Here is a 23,009-nt window from a genome sequence, read left to right as displayed (position 1 = left end):
GGGAGAGGTTGGCCGAGTTGAGGTCGAAGGAGCCGCCGAATCCGCCGATCGTGGTGTGGGGGGAGCCCGGGCGCGAGGTGGAGGCGATGAGGGGTTTGATGCGCTGGACCAGGGCGTTGCCGCTGCTGATGGAGACGCCGGCGCTGGCGTAGGTTAGAGGGCTGTTTTTGTTCTCGTTCGCATGGCCTGGGCTGGAGGGCTGAGCGGGGGAGGATGGAGAGGTGGGTTTGGCATCAGTGGTGGTCAACTTGCCCATTGGAGCAATTACCATCGTTGTCATCGGCCTCTTCTTCAAATCCCCCAACCGCAAGACCCAGTCCGAAAAGACCTGGAGAGAGAAGCTCGAATCGATGGATCCTATCGGAACAGCCGTCTTCATTCCAGCCATTGTCTGCTGTCTGCTTGCCCTGCAATGGGGCGGCACCATGTACCCGTGGTCAAATGCACGAATCATCGCTCTATTTGTTCTGTTCGGCATCCTAACCGCCGTCTTTATCGGTATTCAATTCTGGAAAGGAGATAATGCCACCATTCCGCCTCGCGTGGTGATGGTGGTGGCCTTGAGAGCGCGGTGGGCGATATCGGTGCGATAGTGCATCCCTTCAAAGTGGACTGTTTTGATGCCGCGGTAGGCTTTGGCGACGGCTTCTTCGAGAGTGGCGGCTGTAGCTGTTGCGGCGATGACGCGGCCGCCTACTGTGACGAGCTTTTTGTTCTTGTCGAGTTCTGTGCCGGCGTGGAAGATGTAGGTGTCTTTTGGGACGGGGTCGAATCTCATGGGACGGTGTTTGACGTAGGCGCCTGGATAGCCCTCTGCGGACGCGACGACGGTTGCGGAGAATTTGGGTTCGACCTTCAGCTCGACTCCGTCCAGCCAATGCTCGGTACAGGCCAGCATGACGCGGGCGAGGTCGGTGTCTTTGCTGAGCAGAGGGAGGAGAGTTTGGATTTCGGGATCGCCGAAGCGGACATTGTATTCGATGACTTTGGGGCCGGACGGGGTGATCATAAGCCCAGTGAAGAGCAGGCCGACAAACGGGGTGCCTTCTCGCCGCATGCAGTCAATGGTGGGCTGAAGGATGGTGCGGTTGATCTCTGCCATCAGCTCCATCGAGGCCACTTTCGTGGGGGCATAGCAGCCCATGCCTCCTGTATTGGGCCCCGTGTCGCCGTCGAAGATCCTCTTGTGATCCTGTGCGGGAGGCAGTGACTTGATGGTGTAGCCGTCACTGAATGTCAGTACGCTCAGCTCTTCGCCTTCCAGGAACTCCTCAATCACCACCTCGTCTCCCGCGGTGCCAAACTGGCGATCCAGCATGATGGCCTTCAATGCCTTCTGAGCCTCGTCCTTGGCCTGGGGAATCACGACCCCCTTTCCCGCCGCCAATCCATCCGCCTTGATCACTACTCGATGCCCCACCCCATCCAGATACCTCCTCGCCTCGTCGTAGTCGGCCAGATTCCGGAATGAAGCGGTCGGAATGCCATGTCTCTGCATGAACTCTTTGGCGTGCGCTTTACTTCCCTCCATCCTCGCCGCCGCTCTGCTGGGCCCAAAACAGCGGATGCCCACCGCCTGGAAGTAGGAACAGATGCCGGCGACAAGGGGTGCTTCGGGACCGGGCACGACGAGATTGATGCCATGTTTCTTGGCGTGGGAGACGAGGCTGGTGAAGTCGTCGGGAGGCGGAGGTGGTGGAGGTGAGTGCGGTCCCGCCGTTGCCTGGACAGACATGCACGATGTCGACCGAGGGGGAGTGGGAGAGAGTCCGGGCTAGGGCATGCTCACGGCCACCGGAGCCGATGACCAGGATGCGAAGCCGTTCTATCATAGCAAAGGGCGGAGAGGGGACGAGGTATGTGGAGTGAATTGAGTGAATGGAGTGAATGTCTGCAACAAGAAGCGTGTGGATAAATATACGGAGTATAGTTAGAACATCGGTGTCGTCCTCGACAGCAAGCCTCGCGGAAAATAATATGACAGTATGCCAGCAAGAGCAGTATGTGCAGTATGCGCAGGATACGCAGGATGCCTTATTGGACAGCAGAGGAGAAAGAAAGAGTAAAGAATATAGGGCTTAGCTTAACGGACCTTGATCGGCAAAAGTGAACACGCAGAGACAATGCGAGGGCTAGCGAGAAGCGAGTAGCGAGTAGCGAGTAGCGAGAAGAGAGAAGAGAGGAGAGAGAAGTAAGCAGTCTCTAGTAGCCTTCCCAAAAAGGAATTGTGCAAACTCTCGACCCCGGTTGGGACTGGTGCACACCATGTCAAATATAATGACCCTTCTTGGCACATTCTACAGTCTACCCTTGTACTTCTAAGTAGTATGTACTGTATGTATAGTATGTATCCGCCTCAACCAAGCTCGGCCTCCCATCTCCATCTAGCTAGCCGCGTGGCATAGATGTCATAAATGCTCCCACCCCTGCACCGCCTCCACCGTCGCTCCCTCTTCCGCCGGTTCCAACACACTCCAGCGACATTGGATCCCCTCACCTTCCCTCTTGAACCTGTCCATCACCGCCTCAGCAATGCCCTCAAAATTCCCCGTCGCCAAGGCTAATATCGTAGGGCCCGCCCCTGAAAGACAGATGCCCAGTAAGCCTTCATGCGTCGCTGGTGTGACGCACTCGAGGATCTGTGTGAGGCCTGGAACCAAGGTTGAGCGGTAGGGTTGGTGAACCTTGTCGCGCATGGCTTCGTATATCAGACTGGGGTCAGGAGGGGAGTCGGACAGCGCGGTAGTGAGGAGGGCTAGCCGTTGAAGGTTGAAGATCTGCATCCCATATTTAGCACTCAACCAAGAGAAAATGGCGGTTGAAAAAACCAGAGTGAGAGCGTGCCCGCCTGATGCCTCATCCTCTTCGTTATCACCGAGTCTGGGAGGGCAATGGTAGCAAAATAACACAAAAGACAACAAGAGAGGGAGAGAGAGAAAGAGAGAGAAAGAGAGAGAAAGAGAGAGAAAGAGAGAGAGAGAGAGAGAGAGCACCACGCCGAAGACAGAGAGTGAATACACACCATATCTTGCCTCGAATAGAGCGTGGGCAAGCACTCCCTCGCCTTGGCTGTCGAGACCTCAAAATCCGGGATTACTGCCACTGCCTTGATCTCCTTCGCCCACTTGAACCTCCTGAAATGCCCGATCCCGCAAGGCGGCTCCGGAGGCTTCAGCCCCGTATCCAGCCCCCCCGCCGGCGCGGGCAAGACCTCTGATAACGGGATTTCCTTCCTCGCCATGTCGACAGGATCGAGTTCGTTGAGATAGGTCCCGACGAACCCGCCGTAGAGGGCTGCGGCGACGTTGTCTGGGTGTCGCTCGATCATGAGGCAGTAGTCTAGGAGGCGCGCTTTGGAGAGGGAGAGCGAGGGGGAATGGGAGGAGAGGGCCAGATTGCCGAGCAGGATCCCGGCTACGACTGCGGCGCCGGAGGAGCCAAGGCCTCGACCTAAAGGAATAGGATTGTGGATGTGGACTTTGGTGGGGTGGGGAAAGCTGTGGTGGCCGTGGCAGCGGAGGAGGTAGAGGGCGGAGCGGGTCAGGAGGTTAGAAGCAGCATCTAGTTCAATCGACTCAGGCGAGACGCCGGTATAGGTGATGGTGCAGTTTAGCGAGGAGGATGACGAGTTGGCCAGACTTTTAGACACCAATGGGAGTGCTGCTGATTGTGAAGACAGCGGCTGGGCGATGGTGACGCGCAGTTCGAGGTACATGGACAAGGCGAGTCCGATGACATCGAAGCCGGGGCCTGGTGTAGGGTATCGATGTCAGCGATGGTCCCCTTTTGCCTGGCTCGGAAGGGGAGGTCAGTGTACCGATATTGGCTGACGAGCAGGGTACCCCTACCAGCGGTCAGTGTAATCAAGGCCCATCAACTTGTCACCAAAGACCAACTTATGAGATATAGATACGACTTCTCCTCCCCCATGGTGATGTATATGCCTTTGCTTTTCGAGTTTTCACGGTATTATTCTTCGGCCTGTTCCTTGGGGAAGACGGAGGGGAAAGTAGTAGCACATAGGAGAGGTCAACAACGAGGTCAAAAATGAATGAGCCAAAGAACGTGCTAACGTTAGGATGAACTAGAAGAGAGCTATAGATAGACAAATGTACTACCATAGTATGAGGAAGCCATGGAGGAGAGGAGATGATAGATGATACAGAGTAAATGATATCCTTTTTCCATGCATTGCTCCGTTCTGACAGGCCGAAGGGCCGCCGTCGCCCCAATCGCCCCGGGCCATCCACTAAACACAAAACTGATGCGGGAAAAGTGGAGATACTGCTGGCTACTACCACTACCCGCACCGCAGCAAAAGACTTGCCAGTGCTTGGCAGAGAACAGACACTTAACTGTTCTGCCGTTTTGCCGTTTTGCTGTTTTGCTCTTTGCATGACTGATGAAGACGCGTATATTGGGGGGGGGGGGGAAAACGGCATGTTCTGGGGAAACTACTGACAACAAAAATCACAAGCACACAATGTCCATTTGGACTGTGAATCGCAACCATGTAGAATTTGACTAACTTACAGTGCTCTCCTAATCTTGCAGTAGACCCGTGGATCCGGGAAGAAACAAGCCTGCAAGATGGACATAATCAAGGTCATCGCTTTCGCGGAAAATCAAGGCATGCAGGCGGCCAACTCGGGATGTGATAATTGAGAATTTATTGCTATCACCAAGAAAGAGACACGTGTGATGGGATGAGGCGCTCACATCAAAAGGCTTGAGCACAAGAAGATAGAGCGAGCACGGAATGGGGCAGCTTTTTCAACCAGGATGCATGCCTGCAGCCCGCTAGTCACCAACTGCCCTCCGGCCAAAAGCCCCATCTCAACACAACATTCTATCAGCTAGCTTGGGCCCATCTCCCTTGATAGCTTCTTTGGCTGCATCGAACGAGAAATCTAAGTACTCCACCCCAATCCGAGAAGGAACGCTTGTCATGTCACCCCAAGCCCATCTCTGCATCGCTGCATCGCTGCATCGCTGCATCGCTGCATCACTGCTGGCCATGCTCAGTCATGTGTGCTTCAAAGGCGCTAGGGGAAAAAGTCTTACCTTAGAAGCACTTGCGGTGCACAATAGATGGTCCACTCTCATCATACTCCTGCTTGGAGATCCACATCTGTTGAAAGGTGGAGAGCGAAGCCAAGATGGAGCCACCGATCCACACAGAGTACTTGCGCTCCGGAGGGGCAATGATCTTGACCTTCATGGATGATGGCGCCAGAGCAGTGATCTCCTTTTGCATGCGGTCCGAGATACCAGGATACATGGTTGTACCACCAGACTAGGGCATTATTAGACTGCTCCACAAGTAGAGGCTATCTCAACTCACCATGACAATATTGCCATAGAGATCTTTTCGAACATCAACATCACATTTCATAATGGAGTTAAAGGTGGTGACGTGGATGCCACCACTCTCAAGACCCAAGACGCTGGGCTGGAAGAGTGCCTCAGGAGCACGGAATCGCTCATTGCCGATCGTGATGACTTGCCCGTCAGGAAGCTCGTACGACTTCTCCAAGCTGGAGCTCTGGGATGCAGTTTGAATTTCTTGCTCAAAGTCGAGTGCGACGTAGCAGAGCTTCTCTTTGATGTCGCGCACAATTTCCCGTTCGGCTGTGGTGGAGAAAGAGTAACCACGCTCAGCCAAGATCTTCATCAAGTAATCGGTCAAGTCACGTCCAGCCATGTCAACACGCGAAATGGCGTGAGGTAGAGCGAAACCCTCGTAGATGGGAACAACGTGCGTGACACCATCACCTGAATCGAGCACGATACCGGTGGTGCGACCAGAGGCGTAGAGAGAAAGGACGGCCTGGATGGAGACGTAGAAAGCGGGAGCGTTAAAGGTCTCGAAGACAATCTGCGTCATCTTCTCGCGATTGGACTTGGGGTTGATGGGAGCTTCAGTGAGGAGGACGGGATGCTCTTCGGGAGCAACACGTAACTCGTTGTAGAAAGTGTGATGCCAGATCTTCTCCATGTCATCCCAATTGGTGACCACACCATGTTCGATAGGATATCGAAGAGTAAGAATACCACGCTTCGATTGTGCCTCGTCGCCGACATACGAGTCCTTCTGGCCCATACCAATCATGATACTTTGGGTGTTAGCTTCAAACAGCCGGAAAACGAGGTACGAATCAACTTACCCATGGTGACGAGGACGGCCCACAATGGAGGCTGACGATGGACGTTAGCCCATCATTGATTCCTTTACCGTACCTTACTAGGAAGCTATGGCCGTTGGTACGATGTATGGAACTTACGGAAGACCGCTCGAGGAGCATCATCGCCGGCAAAGCCAGCCTTGCACATTCCGGAGCTGGAGAGATGTCAGTGTTTGGCCCTAATGCATCCGGAGCCCTTTGCTCGCTCTCGCACTTTGAGCCCAAAGATTGTTGAGGGCACGGAGGAGGGGCTTTGAGCACAAGGGTTGAGCGGCTGAATGAAGAGGCTTACCCATTGTCGATGACGAGGGCGGCAACTTCTTCTATAGTGAGAAATCAACGTCAGCAAGCTGTATCTCGACAGAGGAAGGCTGCAGCAGGAGTGCTGAAGTCTTGAGGCTACCTACCCTCCATGGCTAACGAGTGCGGTCAAAGAACTCTAGAAGATTGGGTAAATATGGTGAAGTTGATATTACGTATCTGGAAGCGATGTGTCTTTGACCTCACTGATAGTTGCGGATCAAGGAGTCGACGAGGTCGGGGTGAGATGCAAGTGATAATTTGGGGGTAAAGGTGTTGGCGGGCGAAGATGTTTTCAATGCTGTGGTGGAGGGAGAGTGCGAATCAGCTGGCGCTAAGAATAGGTAAGCATGGGTAAGTATTGGTAGCTGCTTCGGTACGCGTATGGTCAAGCTTCAATTACACACGTATGCGACCCCCTCCCCCAACCTCCCGGCGTCTACATAAACATTGTTGCCTGGAAGATTACGTCTACAGCCACCGAATCTACTCCGAGCCATGTTCGATGATGCTCAGCAGGATTGTCGGTATGCATTCCATCCCCTACCACTCCAAAGAAGAGTGCCTAGAGCCGCGCAATACCTGGTCTTGGCAAGGTATTTCAGCTGCAAGACGTTGCGAACGGTATATTCAGAACCGTATATTCAGAACCGTATATTCAGAACCGTATATTCAGAACCGTATATTAAGCAACGGTGTATTGACTACCAGTGCTGTGTTGTCAAGACTTATCAAACTACTTTGCTAGGTCTCAGATCGTAAGACCCTTTATTTAGATAATAAACACAGTAATAAAAGAATGATGTGATTATCAAAAAGTTATACATCAAAATGATTTATTGCTAAGATATTGGTCCGAATACACCGTTGCCGAATATCATGATACCCTTCTGAATGTACCGTCCAGAAATAGAGTTGGTCGTGTTCCTTTATCTCCAGTGTTGGTGCAGGCAGCAGAAGCGGAGCACAAGATGATTGCGTGCATGAAATGGCTCCCCAACGGCCAGTCACCTAGTGCTTCGAACACGAACAACTTCTTCGTTCCATGAGCATACTGTACTATGCTAGTAGTACTACTACTATGTAATGACGGGCAATCAGCCACAATCGTGGGGTGAGGCGGAGTAACTTGAGTATAATATCGAGAAAGACGCGCCACAGGCATGCGCCGCACTCGAGCCTCCAAAGCACCCGCAATTCTCTCCTGCTCCCCGACCAGCCGCAATCACCAGAGAAGTATTCCTGCATCACCAAGTATGTGCCATTGACCTGCTCACATTATCTTGATCACGATTTCTGCTTGCCCTGGATGCAACATAGCCGCCAGGCTGACGAGTTACAACCTTCGAGGCCTGCGAATCCAACCAAAATGAACGCATGATCTAGAAGGTTACCAGACAGGGACAATTACACCCTTCACACGAGAAACCTATTCTGGCGTCCATCCTCCATCATCTACTCCGTACTTGTGTTGAAATTGGTGCTCCTGACGTCCCACTGATAACCAGTGCCCTTTATCATCCTGACTGTCGAATCAAACCCTACTCTCCATGCTGCAAACTACACCATGAATAATCCCGAACTGAACTCGCTCCTGAAATGGGGTGTCGAGAACTCGGATGTATCTCGAGACACCAATCCGGACCATCCTCCGTCAAATCGAGGCCTCAATGCCGAAACCATCAACACTCTATTTGGGGGACCTTCGGATGCCGACCTTATGAAGGAGTCGATGCAGGCCATTCATTCACCTGATGTCTCTCTGGCGGACAAGGTCACCGCCTTTGACAACTTTGAGCAGCTGGTCGAGAACCTCGACAATGCCAACAATCTGGAACCACTTGGTCTTTGGAGTCCTTTACTTGCCCAGCTCGACAATCTGGAGCCAGATATGAGAAGGATGGCAGCCTGGTGTATTGGTACAGCGGTGCAGAACAACATCAAGTCACAAGAGAGATTGCTAGCGATGGGCGGAGTACAAAAGCTCGCCAAGCTTGCGGTAGAAGAGAAAGATCGCTCCGTGCAGAAGAAGTGTGTGTATGCTTTGAGTTCCAGCATCCGAAACTATCAACCTGCCGCCAATGAGGCGGTAAAATATCTGCCATCCGAAATCGTCGGGGCAGACCACGTGTCAACCGAGGATATGGACACGATCGACGCCATCATGGAAAGGTTACGTGGGTCCGGCAGATGAAGCGAGCGGCTGTGACAAACTTCCGTTCTGCAAACCATCACTCCGCAGGCCCGGAAACCCTTTCATTGATCATCTGATGCATAAATGATGAACCTCAGGTGGCCGTCAAGACTCTGCCTTCTAGAATCGTTACGAATTGCTTGTTGGCTTCTCTACCAGTAGAAATGCGCGAGGTTCAGGTTCAATTGGATTGGTGATCAGACTCAAATGATCGCGCTATGGACGTTTGAAGCGCGTCTCGAGTACTTCATCATGGCTCATGACGCCCAGGATTACGCCCAGGGAACTGCACATCGGCAAGCTCCTTTCACAATGTCAAATCCGTGGGGAAGAACTTGCAGAGCCTGATAGACCATGTTCATAGAAAAGGTGTCCAAGACACAGATATGATATGCAGCAAGCTCGAAGCTTTTTTCTCTCTTCCTAGCAGATTTCCTGACCCGTGTTATGCACGTTGACATAGACATTCCAGCCGACGCGCTACACGTACTTCGATCTGCCTATGCTTTTGCCTCTGTGTATGCCTTCGCCTTGCTTCTCCTTCTCTTCTCACATCCTTCCTTTCACGCCCTCGTTTTGCTTTCTGCTCTCGTCACAGCAGCATCAGCATTTCCTCAACATGAAATTCATTCCCTCCCCCATTCCCATTCCTATACCCGTCACAATGCCCGCCCCCAATCCTCCACAAGCAGATCCCTTACTCAGCCCACCCAACCTTCTCTCCCCCCGTGACCTTGCCCTCCCCCTCCCCCTCCACTCGGCGCTCATCGTGATGGGCTCGATCTGGCTGGCCTTGATATTCGTTCTTCTGGCATTTATGGTGGTGGGTCCGATACTCGGGGCTTGTTTGGCGACGAGAAGGAGGAGGGGGGGCTGGGCGAAGTCTTGGTCGAGTGATGTGGGGAGCTCGGAGGGGAGGGGTGGGAGTGTGGATGGGAGTTTGCGGGAAGGGGATGTGTGGGATCCGGGGAAGGTCACGGGGGGATGGGGAGTTTGGGTCCGCTGATGGTGCGTGCTGGTATTGATAGTGATGGGGTTATAGGAGGTGTACTGGGGTGGCGATGGGAGGTGGAGGTGGTAGTAGTTTACAAAGGTCTAGTGCCGGCACTTTAGCTGTTGCTGATGAAGAGAAGGATGAGGAGGTGGTGGTGGTGTGGCAAAAATTGGAAAAAGCTGCGGAGGATAAGGAGGAAGGGAGGGAGGGAGATGGGGACCGGGAGAAATGATCGTGGAAGAAATGAGAGAGGTTGTGGTTGTTGACGTGACGGCGATCAAGGAAAAAGACGACGGATGGTCAAAGGACAGAGAAGCGGAGAATAATGCGAAGCAATGATAGTCAATAGAGTCAGGGTTGCTAAAGTCGCAACAAAGATGCTGTCTTCAACCTGGGAGAAAGGTGCGGTATCAAGAGACAAGAAATCGAACCGCTTGCTGTTACAAATACCTAAGTAAAAACAACCAGTGCCTTGTCAAGCTCTCCCAATGTAGTACTGCATATCACAACCCTTCTTCGTCGTCCTCTGTCCGCTCTTCAAACTTCAAGAATTCGGATACCTCAACCTCATTCCCTAGAATCCGCTTCCATATATCCTTGACACCGTCGAGAACGGAGTCGTCGAAAACAGGATCAACGGAAGCGACCGGGAAGAGCATGACTCTACCGGACTGGCTTGACACGACCGGGCCTGCGTCACTGTCTATAGGTCGACCTTGTAGGCGATATTTCAACGACCAGAGGACTTCAGACTTGGAGTCTGAGAGTGGGGAGGCAGCTAGGAGATTTGCAATCGCATCATCAAGTCTTTGAACATTTGCGTCTTCGCTCCCTTCGGAAGAGGAGACTGTGGAAGAATAGATGACACCTGCGAATCAGAGGACGGTTAGCACAGGCTTTCTGCGGAACGAGCTGGGTAAGATGGTGGAAAGGGATTTCCCAATCAGGTTGTCAGAGTGTTTTTTATCAGCAATGAAGTTGCAGGCAATGTAGATAAGTATTCATAAGTGGAATCATCAGTACAGGAGTGATCATGAGCAAGAAACAAGGCAGAAGCGAGGCCAGACTTACATTGTCCTCGGGGGCATTCTCCACTTTCTGATGAATGAATTACCATGTAGACCGGCCCGGCTCTGGAGACCGAGTCATATCCAGATGTTGTTTTGTGATCATGACCGTCATAAACCACAACAGCACCAGCAGGCATTGGTCCACTTTCAGCGGTTGGGGGAAATAAATGCTCCAATGGCGACGAGACAATGCTGATCGAATGAACCATTTTCACCAGATCGATGTTCAACTGCCGAGCACCGCCCTCAATGTCACCGGTGGGGATGTCTTCTGCCCCACCGACCACGAATCGAGCTTTGATCTCTTCTCCATCAGACAGCTCCAAGCGAACGACCTCTTCTGCTGATGCCGCTGCTAATGCCTCTGCTTCTGCTGATTGCACGCGGGGCTCATCTACCTTTGCGAGACCCCGTCCAAGGACGTATACTGCACCCCCCACAGCGCTGGCGCGACAAGCCACTTGAGCAATTTCAGCTCCTCCACCGTACTTTGGCATGACAGCTCCAAAACCAGGACCAAACATCCCAATGGACTGTATATGCCGCCTGATGCGTGAAACAACTGACTTAGTTCTTACTGCACTAGGTGAATCATAAGACATCGAAAGGGCTAGAAGCGGTTGGGCGAGCAAAGGCGGCATCGCAGATAGAGTCGTCAGCGCTGATGGGATAGGGTGATCTTGATTTGACTCTGCGTCAAGAATAGGGTCCATGATGAGAGTCCGTAAGAACTTCATCAGCGCACGTTTGTCTCGTGGTGCCAGAGTGTCGTCGGCGAACACATCTTCACGAGTACTTGGTATCTTCTGCAGCATGCCAGATGGTTGGACGACCGGATGACCCTTTCCACCATGGCTATCGGTCGCACCGTTGTTTTGCTTGTTGCTCTCTGAGACCTCTACCAGCCTGTCCCTGTCAATCCACCAGGTTCCAACAGCTTGAAACTCGATTTGTGTATGTAGGCGAGAGGAGACAAGGGCCGCTAATATTGCTGACCTGCAGTATATTATTTGTGGAGACAATGTCAAGGTGTAAGATCTCGAAGAGCCTAATCCTTCTGAATGAGGATTTTTCCATAATGCAATGGCTTCGATTCTAGGCGCGCAGCCTCGACTAGATTGTCAGTCGATGGATATATACATGTGAACAAGTGATAGGCCTCACGAGATATGTGTTGCGACTCATCGGACCATTTGGAGGCCTCCTCTAAGCTGAAGGCTGCTTCTGTGCCGCCGTAGTACCTGTTCTGATCGATGTGAAGGACTCTCTTGTGGGATCGAGATAGAGCTCTGCAAGATCAGCTATGTCAGTCAGATTGGTGTTTCGTCAGATATCTCCAAGGTAAGCTTACAGCGCAAGGAGGGATTGTCGAATGCCCGTACCGGCAATCACCACATCCCATATCGTGTCTGACAGGGCCTCCATGGTCGCTGCAAAGTCAGGGTAGGCCAGAGCAGGAGGATTGGCAGGATCACACACCACTGGCAGTGCAACCGCGATGGCGACTCCTGAATATCCAAGGTCATGCATTCAATTACCAATGTAGTACGGAGTTACTACATACTATATACGGAGTAGAAAGTACTAACTTACTTAGTAGTAGGCTGCTAGCCACGCCAAGGAAAGCGCTTTACTTACTACGTACCTACTTAGTAGTAGTATAGAAGTCATGCAGTGCAGTGCCAGTGCCAGTGCCAGTGCCAGTGCCAGTGCCAGTGCCAGTGCCAGTGCCAGAGCAACGGTGTCTTGCTCCCATCTGCTTCTCCAGTCCCTCGTTTCTCGTCTTTCGTCTTTCGTCTTTCGTCTTTCGTCTTTCATCTTCCATCTTCCACACTCAATCATCATTTCATCGAAAGGAGTGAGCCCACCCCCCAGTGGAAAGTGTCCTCGTTCCTCAGTTTTGGGTAGCGGTAAGAGTCATGCGCTCGCGGCCGTAATTGAAAGCCCGCATGCAGACTGGTAATGGATGACTTCATTTCTGGTTCCAGGTGAAGCAAGACTCGTCCATGTGGATGTCTGAGGACTGAATCACGTTCGTCTTGACGGGTAGTTCGCCCAACCATCTGCGCACCAATTTGACCATAGTAGTAGAATAGACCAGCAATGGCTTTTGCTCATTTCCTGTCTTTGGCCATTTGTCGCCGCTGCCTTTCTTGATCCAGGACAATTTGGGGACACCGGTTGAAGCCTTTGGCCCCAGAACAAAGAGCGTGTTTAGGCTGATACCGGAAACAAGATGACAACCCGGGATGGACGTGACGGGAAGAGGCTCAGATGCTACACCACCACCATCTTATGCACCTCGAAGATGGTGTTGACTGCATGCACTGTGGCTCGCTGCTCAAGTACAGAGGCGTATATGACTCTTTGGCGGCTTGAGTAAGGATAGGTCGTACGAAGAGCAATGGCGATGGGAGTGAATGCGGCTGATGAAAGATTCGGTCTGATCAGCTCTCCTTCGCTCAACCTGACTGACCAGTTGGCAAAGCCTGATACCTATAGATTGTACTTGCTACTTGGGGTGAATGCATCTGTACAATGCTGTTGAATGACGTGATCGTTTGGAAATCTGCGCATCATATATCCTCGTCTTCAACCTCCTCTATCTCCACCTGTCTCATTTCGTTTCGGAAGCGTTCTTCTTCTTGTGCTAGGCGTTGTGCCTCAGCTTCACTGTCCACGTTCGTAATGGCGTCAATGGGAGCGGTTGATGGTAGGCTCGATGGCTGCTGAGGAACAACCTCGGGGTTCTGTTTAACTTTCTGCCCAATGTATCCCTCCCTCTCCAACTTGTCAAGCTCTTCTGGTTCCACGAGCATCCCAGAGCCTTTGATCGCATCTTGTTTCTTCCGTACTACGTTCGGTACAAACCTTCCGATGGCCTCCTTCCGCAAATCTCGAATCTGTGGTGCACTTTCATACGTCGTCTTTGGTTGCACCGCGATTGGAACTGGGGAACTATCATTCGACTGTCTTTCGCCGCTTCGATTGCCTGCTAATGGCTCTGCATTTGCACTGGTACCATGACGATTATCCCGGCGATATGGAATCGGAGGTGGTGTATCCTTCGGCATTGGTATTCTTCGAACGCTCTCATCTGTTTCACTTCCAGAGCTCTGTTCCTGACCCTTCACCCAGTACTGCTTCCGCTCTCCATTCCATTTTCTCTTTCCTAGCGTTCCATCCTTACCTCGGCCGTCTCCACCATCTCTCCGCTCTGGACCAGATTGATTGCCATATTGAGGCGCTTTCTCGCCAAGCGCCTCTCTTGCCTTTCTCACAGCCCTCAAATCCTTCTCCAGCCCCTCCAGTATCTGTTTTTCCCTTGGCCTTATGCTGCCCGACTCCTCCAGCGCCTTGAGCTCGTCGACCTGTCGTTGGAGGCGATCCGGGTTCCGCCGCGCCAGCTTTTCATTCCTACGGGCTTGAAGTTCGGCTTTGCCCTTCTTGAGAGCTTTGGCCTTGTCCAATTTGCGCTGTTGTTGCGCAGGGTTCACAGACCGCTCTTTGTCTTTAGGCATGGTGATGGCTTTTTATAAGCAGGAACAGGGTTGGTGAAATGAATGTCTTGGAAAGCGCCGGGAAGGTTAAGCACAGACAAACGGCGAGGATGGAACATCGACTGTGTTTGGCTGCTTTAGGATGAGACCCGATGCATAGCTGCGTTAGCGCAGATCGACGTTGCAGCAGGTGGACAGCTCCACCATCTGTCTCCCCAGAGGCTGCTGATGCAGATTCCTGCATGAACAGATGCAGTAGCTCTAGGGGGGCGAGGGGAACTGGACAAAGTTCAGGGCTTGAAGAATGCTTGATTAGCCAGTCATTGTCGTAGTTAGACACCTTGACCATGTCAGGCCTCACCTGGTCACTTAGGGTTTTGGGCATCATGCGGGGGAGCTTCGGGCAATAACAATCCTGCTCATTATGTACCGGACACGAGCTTTCTTGAGCCGTGGTCATCCATGTATCAGAATTTGCCGGCATGAGTATATGCTACTACGTACAGTATTTTGGGCGATCTACCGTGCATATGAACGAGCGCTTCTCACTACGACGCACAGGTGCTCTCCTCTGCCCAGTCTGATCTTCGCGGCGAGCCAGGCGCCCCTCGATCCCTCTATTCCACCATCCAGCTACCGCAGACTACGGTCTCCATCCCTGGAACACACTGACTCTCTTCCTTTCCCCCTGGCCTGGCAGCCTTGACAGCCTTGACAGCCTTGACAGCATTGATACCTTTCTCCCACGCCGCAGCCTGAATCGTTTTCTTTGCCAGCCTTTCAAGATCAGGCCTTGGACTCCTCCACCCGGTCTCACCACAAGGCTATCCACCGGGTGCCGGATGCGACGGAGATCGCCCTTAACCGCCAGGCTTCTTCAGTGGCCTCATAAGCTCACCTCAGAGCTAGGCTCTCGAGCGCTTTCTCAAACACAACACTGACAGTTGGCCTCTCGAGGCTTTGTGGGAGGATCCGCTCCGTGACGATGAACAGCTACATATTTGCTGCTTTAACTACAACTACTACTGGCTTCCGTCTAGTCCTTTAGTTTCGATCCCACAGCCTGAGCCTTGCGGCAACAAAACTGGAATGTCATGCCTCCTCATCCACTTAATCAAGAACAATTAACCTCTTCTTCAAAGCCTTTGGCAAGGTCAGCACCGGCATCCGGGCTTGACTTCCATGTCCCTCCCTCAATCAATCGCAGACACCAATCTGGGCCTCACAGCGTCTGAGATTCAGATTCTCCGCCAGCAACAACAGATTGCAGCTCAAGGACACGCTACGCAATCACAAGCTGGTCGTGGCAGAGGTCAGAGCCGAAGTTCCAACCCTAGCTCTCGTGCAGCCAGCGCAGCCAGCAGCCAAGGTGGCCAAGGCAGGGTATTCCTTGACCCTGGAAGTCTTCAGAGATTATACGCTCATTTCGAGCATCTTATGAGGAGGATACAGGATCGCATAGCTGATGTGAGTACGCTGCTGGATAATGGGCGCCCCTACTGATCCACTGCTGTTCAGCTAGAAGAGGCGACTCAACGCTCAGTGCAAGCCAGCTACGACAGAGCTGGGAACATGATACAGAACGCCGATGCGGAGATTGCACGAATGAAACGAATAATGGCGGAAATCGATCACCTCGAGGGTGAATTCGACAAAGTGAAGAGGATAAGAGATGTGATCAAAGAGTTGAGGAAAAGAGTTGATGAACTGGACAGGAGGATGGACCAGCCAAGAAGTGGTCACAGTCAGGCTGCTAGTGGCGGCCCACGGCGGCGCTGATGCGCTGTATCTGTGGTCTCTGCCTGTCGATTCTCCTCTCTGCCACTATATCTTCTTCTTCAAACAGAGCGAGCTGCACATTGCGTGCTTGATGGCTCCGCATACCATATCATCTGTAACGAGCGCCTTTATCGATATTCTTAAGCTCGACAGCATTTCTCAGGCGAACAAAAGACGGAACGCCTCGCGGCTGGAATCTGGGAAGAAGGCTACGATTGTGATTTTATATGCTAACGAGTGGTACCTGTTTTGTGATAATCTTCCTCTGTTGGAGCGTTTGGGTCGCTGGCGATGGAGTCCAGTAGGATTTTGCGTATGTCGATCGCTTCCACATGGCTGATAATGATCTGGATGCAAAAACTCGATTATGCCTTTGAGCATGTCTCTGACGAACAACTGGAATAGTCAAAGGAGTTGTGGAGTAACCAGTGAGTTTTCGTGTTGGCTTCGGTTCTCCTAATGCAGAATGCAATATGGTTCCTCAAACCTCCCTCGCTCTCTCCCTCCTTCGTTGCACACGCAGCTGCCGGAGATGGATAGCAGCTTCTCCTCCAGCATCAACGGCAAGCGCATAACCCCATGGTCTTCCCTTACTCCTCCCTCTGTCTTCTGACATGTTTCTTCATCATACATCTTCTGCTACACCACATTAATTTCTGGAGGCATCAACAACGTTCACCATTTTAGTCAACACCATGGTTTTTGCATTTGTTCGGCGTTTTGGTCAAAACGTTGCTGAAGCGTCAATTGACAATCTTCTCCGTTGCTCGCACTTCATCGTCGACAAGTTGCATGTAGACACTGATAATCGCCTCGCTGTCGGACAGGTTCAGGCTGAAGCCACTCTTACCAAAGATGGACCACCAGAAGACGAATCCCCACCAGCCTATGAAGAGTTCTTCGAGAGTCCCTGTTTCATCAGTACACAGTACAAAGATGACCGCGCAGTCGTGAGGCAGGACAACATTGCGTCCCATGCCGGCACAGCGGCTCACGCCAAGAATTGCGAGTGCAAAGGTTGCCGTGATAGAAGACGTCCCTTCCACAAAGGTGGGACAGGTCGACGGCATGGCTACCGCGGATCGCCTATATCAACAAGAACGGCTGCCACTGACCTGGCCGCCTGGAGGCAATCCTTGCCCCAGCCAGATCTTCAAAGCCAACAATCTACCACGAACTCTCCAATTAGTAGGATGCCTCAGGAAGCATTGTCACAACCATCGAGGCTACGTGGTGGTGACTTCCAGATCCTGGAACCGGTTTCTAACCGTTTTGCCGCGCTTCACGTTGAGAGAACCAAGGACGAGGAGGAATACCAGCAAAGTGCAGATAAGCACAATGATCACGACTCGAACAACGGCTCGAGCACTTACTCCGCCCAACCAGCCGACGAGACCTCGATTCTTCATCAACCAGAGCAATTCTCGATCACCGATACGCTATGGCACCAGATGGCCGCATTCGACAATTGGTCAGATACCAACGTCGACGACAGCGACCTTGCAGGCGAAGGTTCTGACGATAGGGCCATTGCTTCCACAGCTATGTCTGCCGGACTCTCCATCAAGACCAACCTATCCGTCACCAGCAGTGACTCCGAAGACGGCCGCGTCTGCACATTGTGGAAGCCCAAAAAGAAAAACTTTGTTCCTATTACCACACTACTCCCAGGCCCGCGAACAGCCGGGGGCGCGTCCGAAGAAATGCCATGGGAGGAAGACGACTGGCAGGAACGGGAGCTTCTTGGGGTGAGGCTGTTGAGTTGGACCAAGACAAGGCTTCTGCTTAGGTATACGCAAGGGGATGACGAGGTTGAATATTTTGTAAATAGCGAGGTGCTGTGATATGCGGGACCGAGTAGCATTAGTACAGTATGGGTGCTTGGGGATTGAACGGCGTACTTTTTAAAGAGCGGTGACGTGGCCCAGTGCTGACAGGCCATGGCGAAAGTTCGGAATCTTGAATGGCTAAGATCAGACGTCGTCCATTGCAAGCGATGAGATAGGAAGTAGTCCAATTCATGCTACTGCTATCGACGCATGACCCCTTGCATTGGCACCTAACCTATCAAGTGGACCATAGCATGGGGAATCCTGCCATGTAGAAGTCGAACTTGCTGTAGTCCCGGGCTCAGGCCAATACAGAGGATAGCCAGTTCGCACTTTCTGAACAACAGTCTGCTCCGACTTTGATTCGGTGTCGTAGCTGTCTATGATGGTGTGTGGACCATAGGAGGATAGGCTACAGTGATCAAGTGCTCGGAGACGCAGAGAAGAAATAACCTGAACTACCTTGACCAAGGTGGGAAAGCCGAGGGGTAGAAGAATTAGCAGGTCGATGAGAAGGTCGGGGTTTTTGGTGATGGCATTGGCTCTGGCTGTAACTTCACCGTCGCTGTCGTTGTCAAGGTCAAGTCCTACTGTGAATCTTCTAGGCACTACTCTCACAAGAACGTCGCGATGGAAGGAACGGGGTTTGTGTAATTACACCTTTGCTTTTTCGAGGGGAATCACTCGCTAGGATCAGGTGCGCTGTTGGTGACGCGATCTGCTCCTTGAGTTCTAAAGTACATCACTTTGGCTAACAAACAAACTTTTGGTGTAGCTCATTCAGCTCATTCAGCTCATTCAGCTCTTCTTCCCTTCCTTCGCACAAGTAGCTCGCATGTACATGACAGTTGGTAAGTTTCCACAAGTTGGGCTGACTTGATGTGGTTGTGGGTACATGATTTGGCTGTGCGAACATGTGAAGCAGGCTCAAGCAGAGTACTCGTACATGTTCGACAAGTCAGTCATGTTGTGGATGACAAAGCTCGATCGATGTGTTGTGATGTGTGAAGTGACATGGGGGTAGGGGGCAGACATGATGGGGGAAATAAGAACAGGTGATGTGGTGATGTGCAATGTGTGTAATGTTGCCGTTGGTGATGTGCTTGTCGATGCTCTCCAGTCATGATCCCCAAGGACCATTCGTTCAAACAAAGACCAACCGCCAAGTCGTGTTGAAGGCATCATAGCCAAGCCGGTGGGCAAGGTACGAGCTGTTCAGACCTGAGGTTGTACACAATTCCCCAACAGGACAATACCAAGGTGAAACGCGTCAATAATATGGGAGAAACGGCGTCCGGCCGAAACGAGGTGCACCGAAGGTTCTGGGATCGCGAGCGGGGTCGTATATGCCTTCATGCCGAGCCTCCATTTCTGCTGCTGTTGTTCCTCGGTCATACTGAGATCGTCGACGGCGTTGGTCATCCCGAAACTGCTGGCCATGGCGAGGTGCAAAAAGACCTGCGTCAACACGATAAGTATTCAGGCCAAACTCAATCGAAGCAATGGAACTTGTGCAAGTGGCGGGTGGGGATACGATTGAAGTTGATGCGATGTGTGCTGCGACGTCCCTCACAGTCTGGGCAATGCGTGACACCATAGAGGTAAGAAGAAGTGACGGGACAGTAGCAGCAGGCATTTCCAAGGGCTGTGAGTGTCAACTCGAAAGGGCCTTGGGATGTCTCGGGGTCATGGATGGGGACACGTGCTGGTGGGTCGTAGACGAAGCAGACTTGTCGGGCACGATGGGCAGTTGGGGAGGTAGGGACATCACGGGTATGATGAGCAGGACTGGGACCACGGGTTAGGTAGCGCCGCATACCGACAGTCTCTGCATTCTCCACCGAACGTCTCATCTTTGATGGGTTGTCGGGTCCTGGGAATTTCTCTTCGCTACCAGCGTCGGGACCAGTACCGGTGATGTAGATCTGGAGGAGTCAGTACAGACAATGAGGGGAGACGGCCAGGAAATACCTTGGGACGGAATGTGGGATGCTCGAGCATCACAGAAGAGTTTCGAAATTTCTGAACGAGACAGTCCTTGCCTTGGATGGCTATGAAGGGGGTTAGAGATGGTAAGTCACAGACAACGGACATGTCCATACTGGCATAAGAAATTTCTGCGACCTTGTCACTGCTGAAGCGATTCCTAAGTTGAAATGAGTGAAGGTAACTGAAGGTGTATGGCGGATGGGTCTTACCAGCGACGGCCAGCACGAGCGTTGGCGAACTACAAGGTCAGTGATGGAAGGATGCTTGAAGAGGTCGGACATACATCAATGATAGATATGGGCTGGGAAAGTCAGCAAAAAGCATCGAAGAGGGGACTAGGTGGCATACATCCTCGAAATTGACAAACGCATATCCGACGCTACAAGTGTCAGTGACCCAAAATCAGGTACAGTTAGACTCTACAAGCATACTTGCAGTTGTTGGCGAAGTCTATCAAGGATTAGCACTCGTGAACTGATAGAAGCCACAGTGACCTACCGATGCGAAGATACATGAAGTCGTACTTCCCAAAGCTCGTCTCGTCAAGGATGGCCTTCAACATTGCCTAGGTAGGTGAGTATGGAACCATAACGCTGAACGTGGCGGCAATACCTGATCGATCCTGTTGGGGATGTTTCGCAACATGATCTAAGAAGATGTTAGGAAAGCCTCAGCATGGTGAGAGAACGTTGATTTACAGTAGTACGGACGTCAAGGCCAAGGCGAATGCGAATGATGTCGACCTGATTGTGATTGGGAGCCGGAGCATGACCGAAACCGCCTTGAGCTGAACGATTGTAGTCCATGTAGTGAATTGCTGGCAGGGAGTTGTAGACTGGGTCATTCATCGGAACAGTAGAGCGGCCGGTAATGCTTGGCTGCTCGACATGGCGGCGAGGTACAGTCTCGACCATCGGATCAGCAGCGTCGTCACGATTGGGCTCAAGCTTAATGCTGATTTCGTACTGTGAGAACATCAGTGGAAATGTGGGGACATAGTTTGTCGACAGAACTTACGCCGATATCCTTGTTGTTCAGAGCAGCCTGAGCAGCAGTGGCAGAGCGAGTGTCGTAAAACTCGATGCGGTAGGCCTTGACGTGAGGAATGGCACAAGGATCAGAATGGATTGCTTTGATTTCACCATACTTGCTGAGTACGTCCTTGATCAATGGAATGACATAGTGAGAAGTCAGAGCGGGGTTCTGAGGATTGAACAGGATTTGAGCTTTGAGCTGGCCCTCATAGTTGCTGATGGTGCGGAAAGGCCCATTCAGTCCGAAGTCTCCAGTGATCTCGAATCCAAGGGCCTTAGGGTTTACGTAAGTGACGGCCCAGTGACCCTTGCGAACGTCCTCGAAAGCTTTGACTGCATCACGAATGTCGGAGAACGAGACAAGGAGAGTCTCTACGGCGGTTTCGCTACGACTGATGACACCACAAAAGGATGGGTAGGTAGTGGTCTGGATACGAAGTGAGTTTGAAGCATCACATAAATTGACTTTTAGGTTGACTTACATTGAAGAGCATCTGAAGATGACCAAGAGACTCCTTGCCGAAGAAGACAGAGACCTTGAAAGCGCGCTGGGATATCTCCTCGGAGGTGAACGAACCTTCCATGATGCTGGAGAAACGGTAGTGACCATCTTGATCGACGATGGCAGCACCACCGAGTGACAGTTGACGAAGAGCGTCTACAAGAGCTTGAGGAGGAGACGGTTCTCCGATAGCACCATGGGAAGTACGGGCCTGATCAAAATAAGTGACCTGGGTTGTCACAAGGTCGGGGATGGTATTGTCGTGGAGGGAGCTTACACGACCATGAGCGGCTTTCGCTTCGCCAGGAACTTTCACAATGCAAGCAGTGGAGATGCGGCCACTGGCAGTCAAGACAGGCTCACGAGTGACCTTTGTGTCCTTGACTTCGCCGGGAGTGAAACTTGTGGCGGTTGGAGATAACGCAGATCGTGCTGGAGTAGGGGTAGGAACCGTGAAAGGATCATGCTCACTACCAAGTTTGTAAGCAGAAAATTCTTCGCCAATTGTGGCACGTCATTTCACTTACGATAATTTGCCATCCTCGCTGCCAACCGCATCCTCATTGGTAGAGGTGATACTGACCTTGAAGCGGCTTGCAATGACTTTGTCCACATCTTTTACTACATCTGGAGAGAACGCGGTCAAGTTGGTAGACGGAGTATCATGATGAGAGAAATCCCCCAAAGACTGAGGACTGCTTGAACTCATGCCAGTGCCAGCAAGTGAGCGCGTCATATTGTTTCTAATCGATGCAGTGTCAGTAGGACGCGTCGAACTGGAAGTGATGTCAAGGTGTTGGAAGGACTGTGAGGCACCACATGAAGGTGTGGAGGACTGACTTACGCGTAGCAAGATGATGCTGATGATGCTGATGAAGTTGATGTCGAACCTGAGGCACGACGCGTCAAATGAAGTCGCCACAACGGATGAGAATGATGATGAGGTGTCAAGTAAAGACATTTCAGGTCAACTTACGCGTAGCAAAGATGTCTCTGCCAAAGCAGATGAGTTGGATGTTGAGGCTGGGGATAGGACACGTCAATTGACGTCACCGGGAGGTTTGGGAGGGTTGATGTGAGATCAGATGAGGATGAAAAAGGATGACTTACGCGTTGCGAAGATGCTGCTGCTGATGCAGATGAGATTGATGTTGGCGTCGAGGCTACGAGTAGTAGTTGTGATGAAGGATGGAAAGGTAGATGATGGGGCGAAGGGATGTGTGAAGAAGAATGGTGGCGAAAAGTTTCGAGATTTGGTGGAGGGAGAGAGATATATGGAGATGGCCAGGCGAGCAGTCCTCGCACTAGAGTCAATTGGGCTGGGAGTAGAGCCTGTACCTTGGCAGAATATCCGAGGGCAGGATGGTAAGAGTGAGGAAAGAATGGAGCAGCTGGAGAGGGGGTTGTCGAATTGGGCTCCTGCAGCCGGCTAAGCACCATATAAATCACTATGCGTGGTGTCCAGGACGGTCCCAACCTGATAACGATACCCGCCAAATCGTGCGGGAACTCTCTCACTTCTGGCTTAACACACCAGGCCATAGAACGACAGGGGAAGGCGGTCCAAGCTCCTGTCATCTCTGATCGATCTCACTGCGTCTCTCACTTCGTAAAAGAGCCCTCACACAATTTG

General features: G+C 51.9%; 10 protein-coding genes across 10 annotated transcripts; 4 read left to right on the top strand and 6 right to left on the bottom strand.

Annotated features, from left to right (window-relative positions):
- Window positions 1-502: 502 nt before the first annotated feature.
- Window positions 503-1,735, bottom strand: EPUS_05549 (uncharacterized protein; the record flags this gene model as incomplete). Its single annotated transcript, XM_007802354.1, has 1 exon — window positions 503-1,735. The coding sequence occupies one exon, from the start codon at window positions 1,733-1,735 to the stop codon at window positions 503-505; it is 1,233 nt and encodes a 410-aa protein (XP_007800545.1).
- Window positions 1,736-2,408: 673 nt separating this feature from the next.
- On the bottom strand, window positions 2,409-3,930 carry EPUS_05548 (Homoserine kinase; the record flags this gene model as incomplete). Its single annotated transcript, XM_007802353.1, has 4 exons — window positions 2,409-2,777; window positions 3,023-3,750; window positions 3,818-3,844; window positions 3,897-3,930. The coding sequence occupies 4 exons, from the start codon at window positions 3,928-3,930 to the stop codon at window positions 2,409-2,411; spliced, it is 1,158 nt and encodes a 385-aa protein (XP_007800544.1).
- Window positions 3,931-5,065: 1,135 nt separating this feature from the next.
- On the bottom strand, window positions 5,066-6,599 carry EPUS_05547 (Actin; the record flags this gene model as incomplete). The annotated part of the gene is made up of 6 exons (XM_007802352.1): window positions 5,066-5,296; window positions 5,345-6,116; window positions 6,168-6,198; window positions 6,285-6,340; window positions 6,478-6,508; window positions 6,593-6,599. 6 exons carry the CDS (start codon window positions 6,597-6,599, stop codon window positions 5,066-5,068), a joined length of 1,128 nt encoding a protein of 375 aa, XP_007800543.1.
- Window positions 6,600-8,052: 1,453 nt separating this feature from the next.
- Window positions 8,053-8,679, top strand: EPUS_05546 (Hsp70 nucleotide exchange factor fes1; the record flags this gene model as incomplete). The annotated part of the gene is made up of 1 exon (XM_007802351.1): window positions 8,053-8,679. The coding sequence occupies one exon, from the start codon at window positions 8,053-8,055 to the stop codon at window positions 8,677-8,679; it is 627 nt and encodes a 208-aa protein (XP_007800542.1).
- A 619-nt stretch (window positions 8,680-9,298) lies between these two features.
- Window positions 9,299-9,685, top strand: EPUS_05545 (uncharacterized protein; the record flags this gene model as incomplete). Its single annotated transcript, XM_007802350.1, has 1 exon — window positions 9,299-9,685. One exon carries the CDS (start codon window positions 9,299-9,301, stop codon window positions 9,683-9,685), a length of 387 nt encoding a protein of 128 aa, XP_007800541.1.
- Window positions 9,686-10,176: 491 nt separating this feature from the next.
- EPUS_05544 (uncharacterized protein) lies at window positions 10,177-12,273 on the bottom strand (the record flags this gene model as incomplete). The annotated part of the gene is made up of 4 exons (XM_007802349.1): window positions 10,177-10,541; window positions 10,745-11,739; window positions 11,892-12,032; window positions 12,095-12,273. The coding sequence occupies 4 exons, from the start codon at window positions 12,271-12,273 to the stop codon at window positions 10,177-10,179; spliced, it is 1,680 nt and encodes a 559-aa protein (XP_007800540.1).
- Window positions 12,274-13,319: 1,046 nt separating this feature from the next.
- EPUS_05543 (uncharacterized protein) lies at window positions 13,320-14,264 on the bottom strand (the record flags this gene model as incomplete). Its single annotated transcript, XM_007802348.1, has 1 exon — window positions 13,320-14,264. One exon carries the CDS (start codon window positions 14,262-14,264, stop codon window positions 13,320-13,322), a length of 945 nt encoding a protein of 314 aa, XP_007800539.1.
- A 1,161-nt stretch (window positions 14,265-15,425) lies between these two features.
- EPUS_05542 (uncharacterized protein) lies at window positions 15,426-16,022 on the top strand (the record flags this gene model as incomplete). Its single annotated transcript, XM_007802347.1, has 2 exons — window positions 15,426-15,710; window positions 15,762-16,022. 2 exons carry the CDS (start codon window positions 15,426-15,428, stop codon window positions 16,020-16,022), a joined length of 546 nt encoding a protein of 181 aa, XP_007800538.1.
- A 695-nt stretch (window positions 16,023-16,717) lies between these two features.
- On the top strand, window positions 16,718-17,866 carry EPUS_05541 (uncharacterized protein; the record flags this gene model as incomplete). The annotated part of the gene is made up of 1 exon (XM_007802346.1): window positions 16,718-17,866. The coding sequence occupies one exon, from the start codon at window positions 16,718-16,720 to the stop codon at window positions 17,864-17,866; it is 1,149 nt and encodes a 382-aa protein (XP_007800537.1).
- A 1,475-nt stretch (window positions 17,867-19,341) lies between these two features.
- EPUS_05540 (uncharacterized protein) lies at window positions 19,342-22,112 on the bottom strand (the record flags this gene model as incomplete). Its single annotated transcript, XM_007802345.1, has 12 exons — window positions 19,342-19,776; window positions 19,823-19,997; window positions 20,050-20,078; window positions 20,124-20,141; window positions 20,189-20,219; window positions 20,272-20,290; window positions 20,339-20,405; window positions 20,453-20,488; window positions 20,539-20,805; window positions 20,858-21,301; window positions 21,357-21,846; window positions 21,904-22,112. The coding sequence occupies 12 exons, from the start codon at window positions 22,110-22,112 to the stop codon at window positions 19,342-19,344; spliced, it is 2,220 nt and encodes a 739-aa protein (XP_007800536.1).
- Window positions 22,113-23,009: the final 897 nt, after the last annotated feature.

Source organism: Endocarpon pusillum, assembly GCF_000464535.1.
Source record: "Endocarpon pusillum Z07020 unplaced genomic scaffold scaffold1611, whole genome shotgun sequence".
NCBI classification, from domain to species: Eukaryota; Fungi; Ascomycota; class Eurotiomycetes; order Verrucariales; family Verrucariaceae; genus Endocarpon; species Endocarpon pusillum.
Note: the sequence above shows the minus strand (reverse complement) of the source record. Positions and strands in the feature narration are given on the sequence as shown.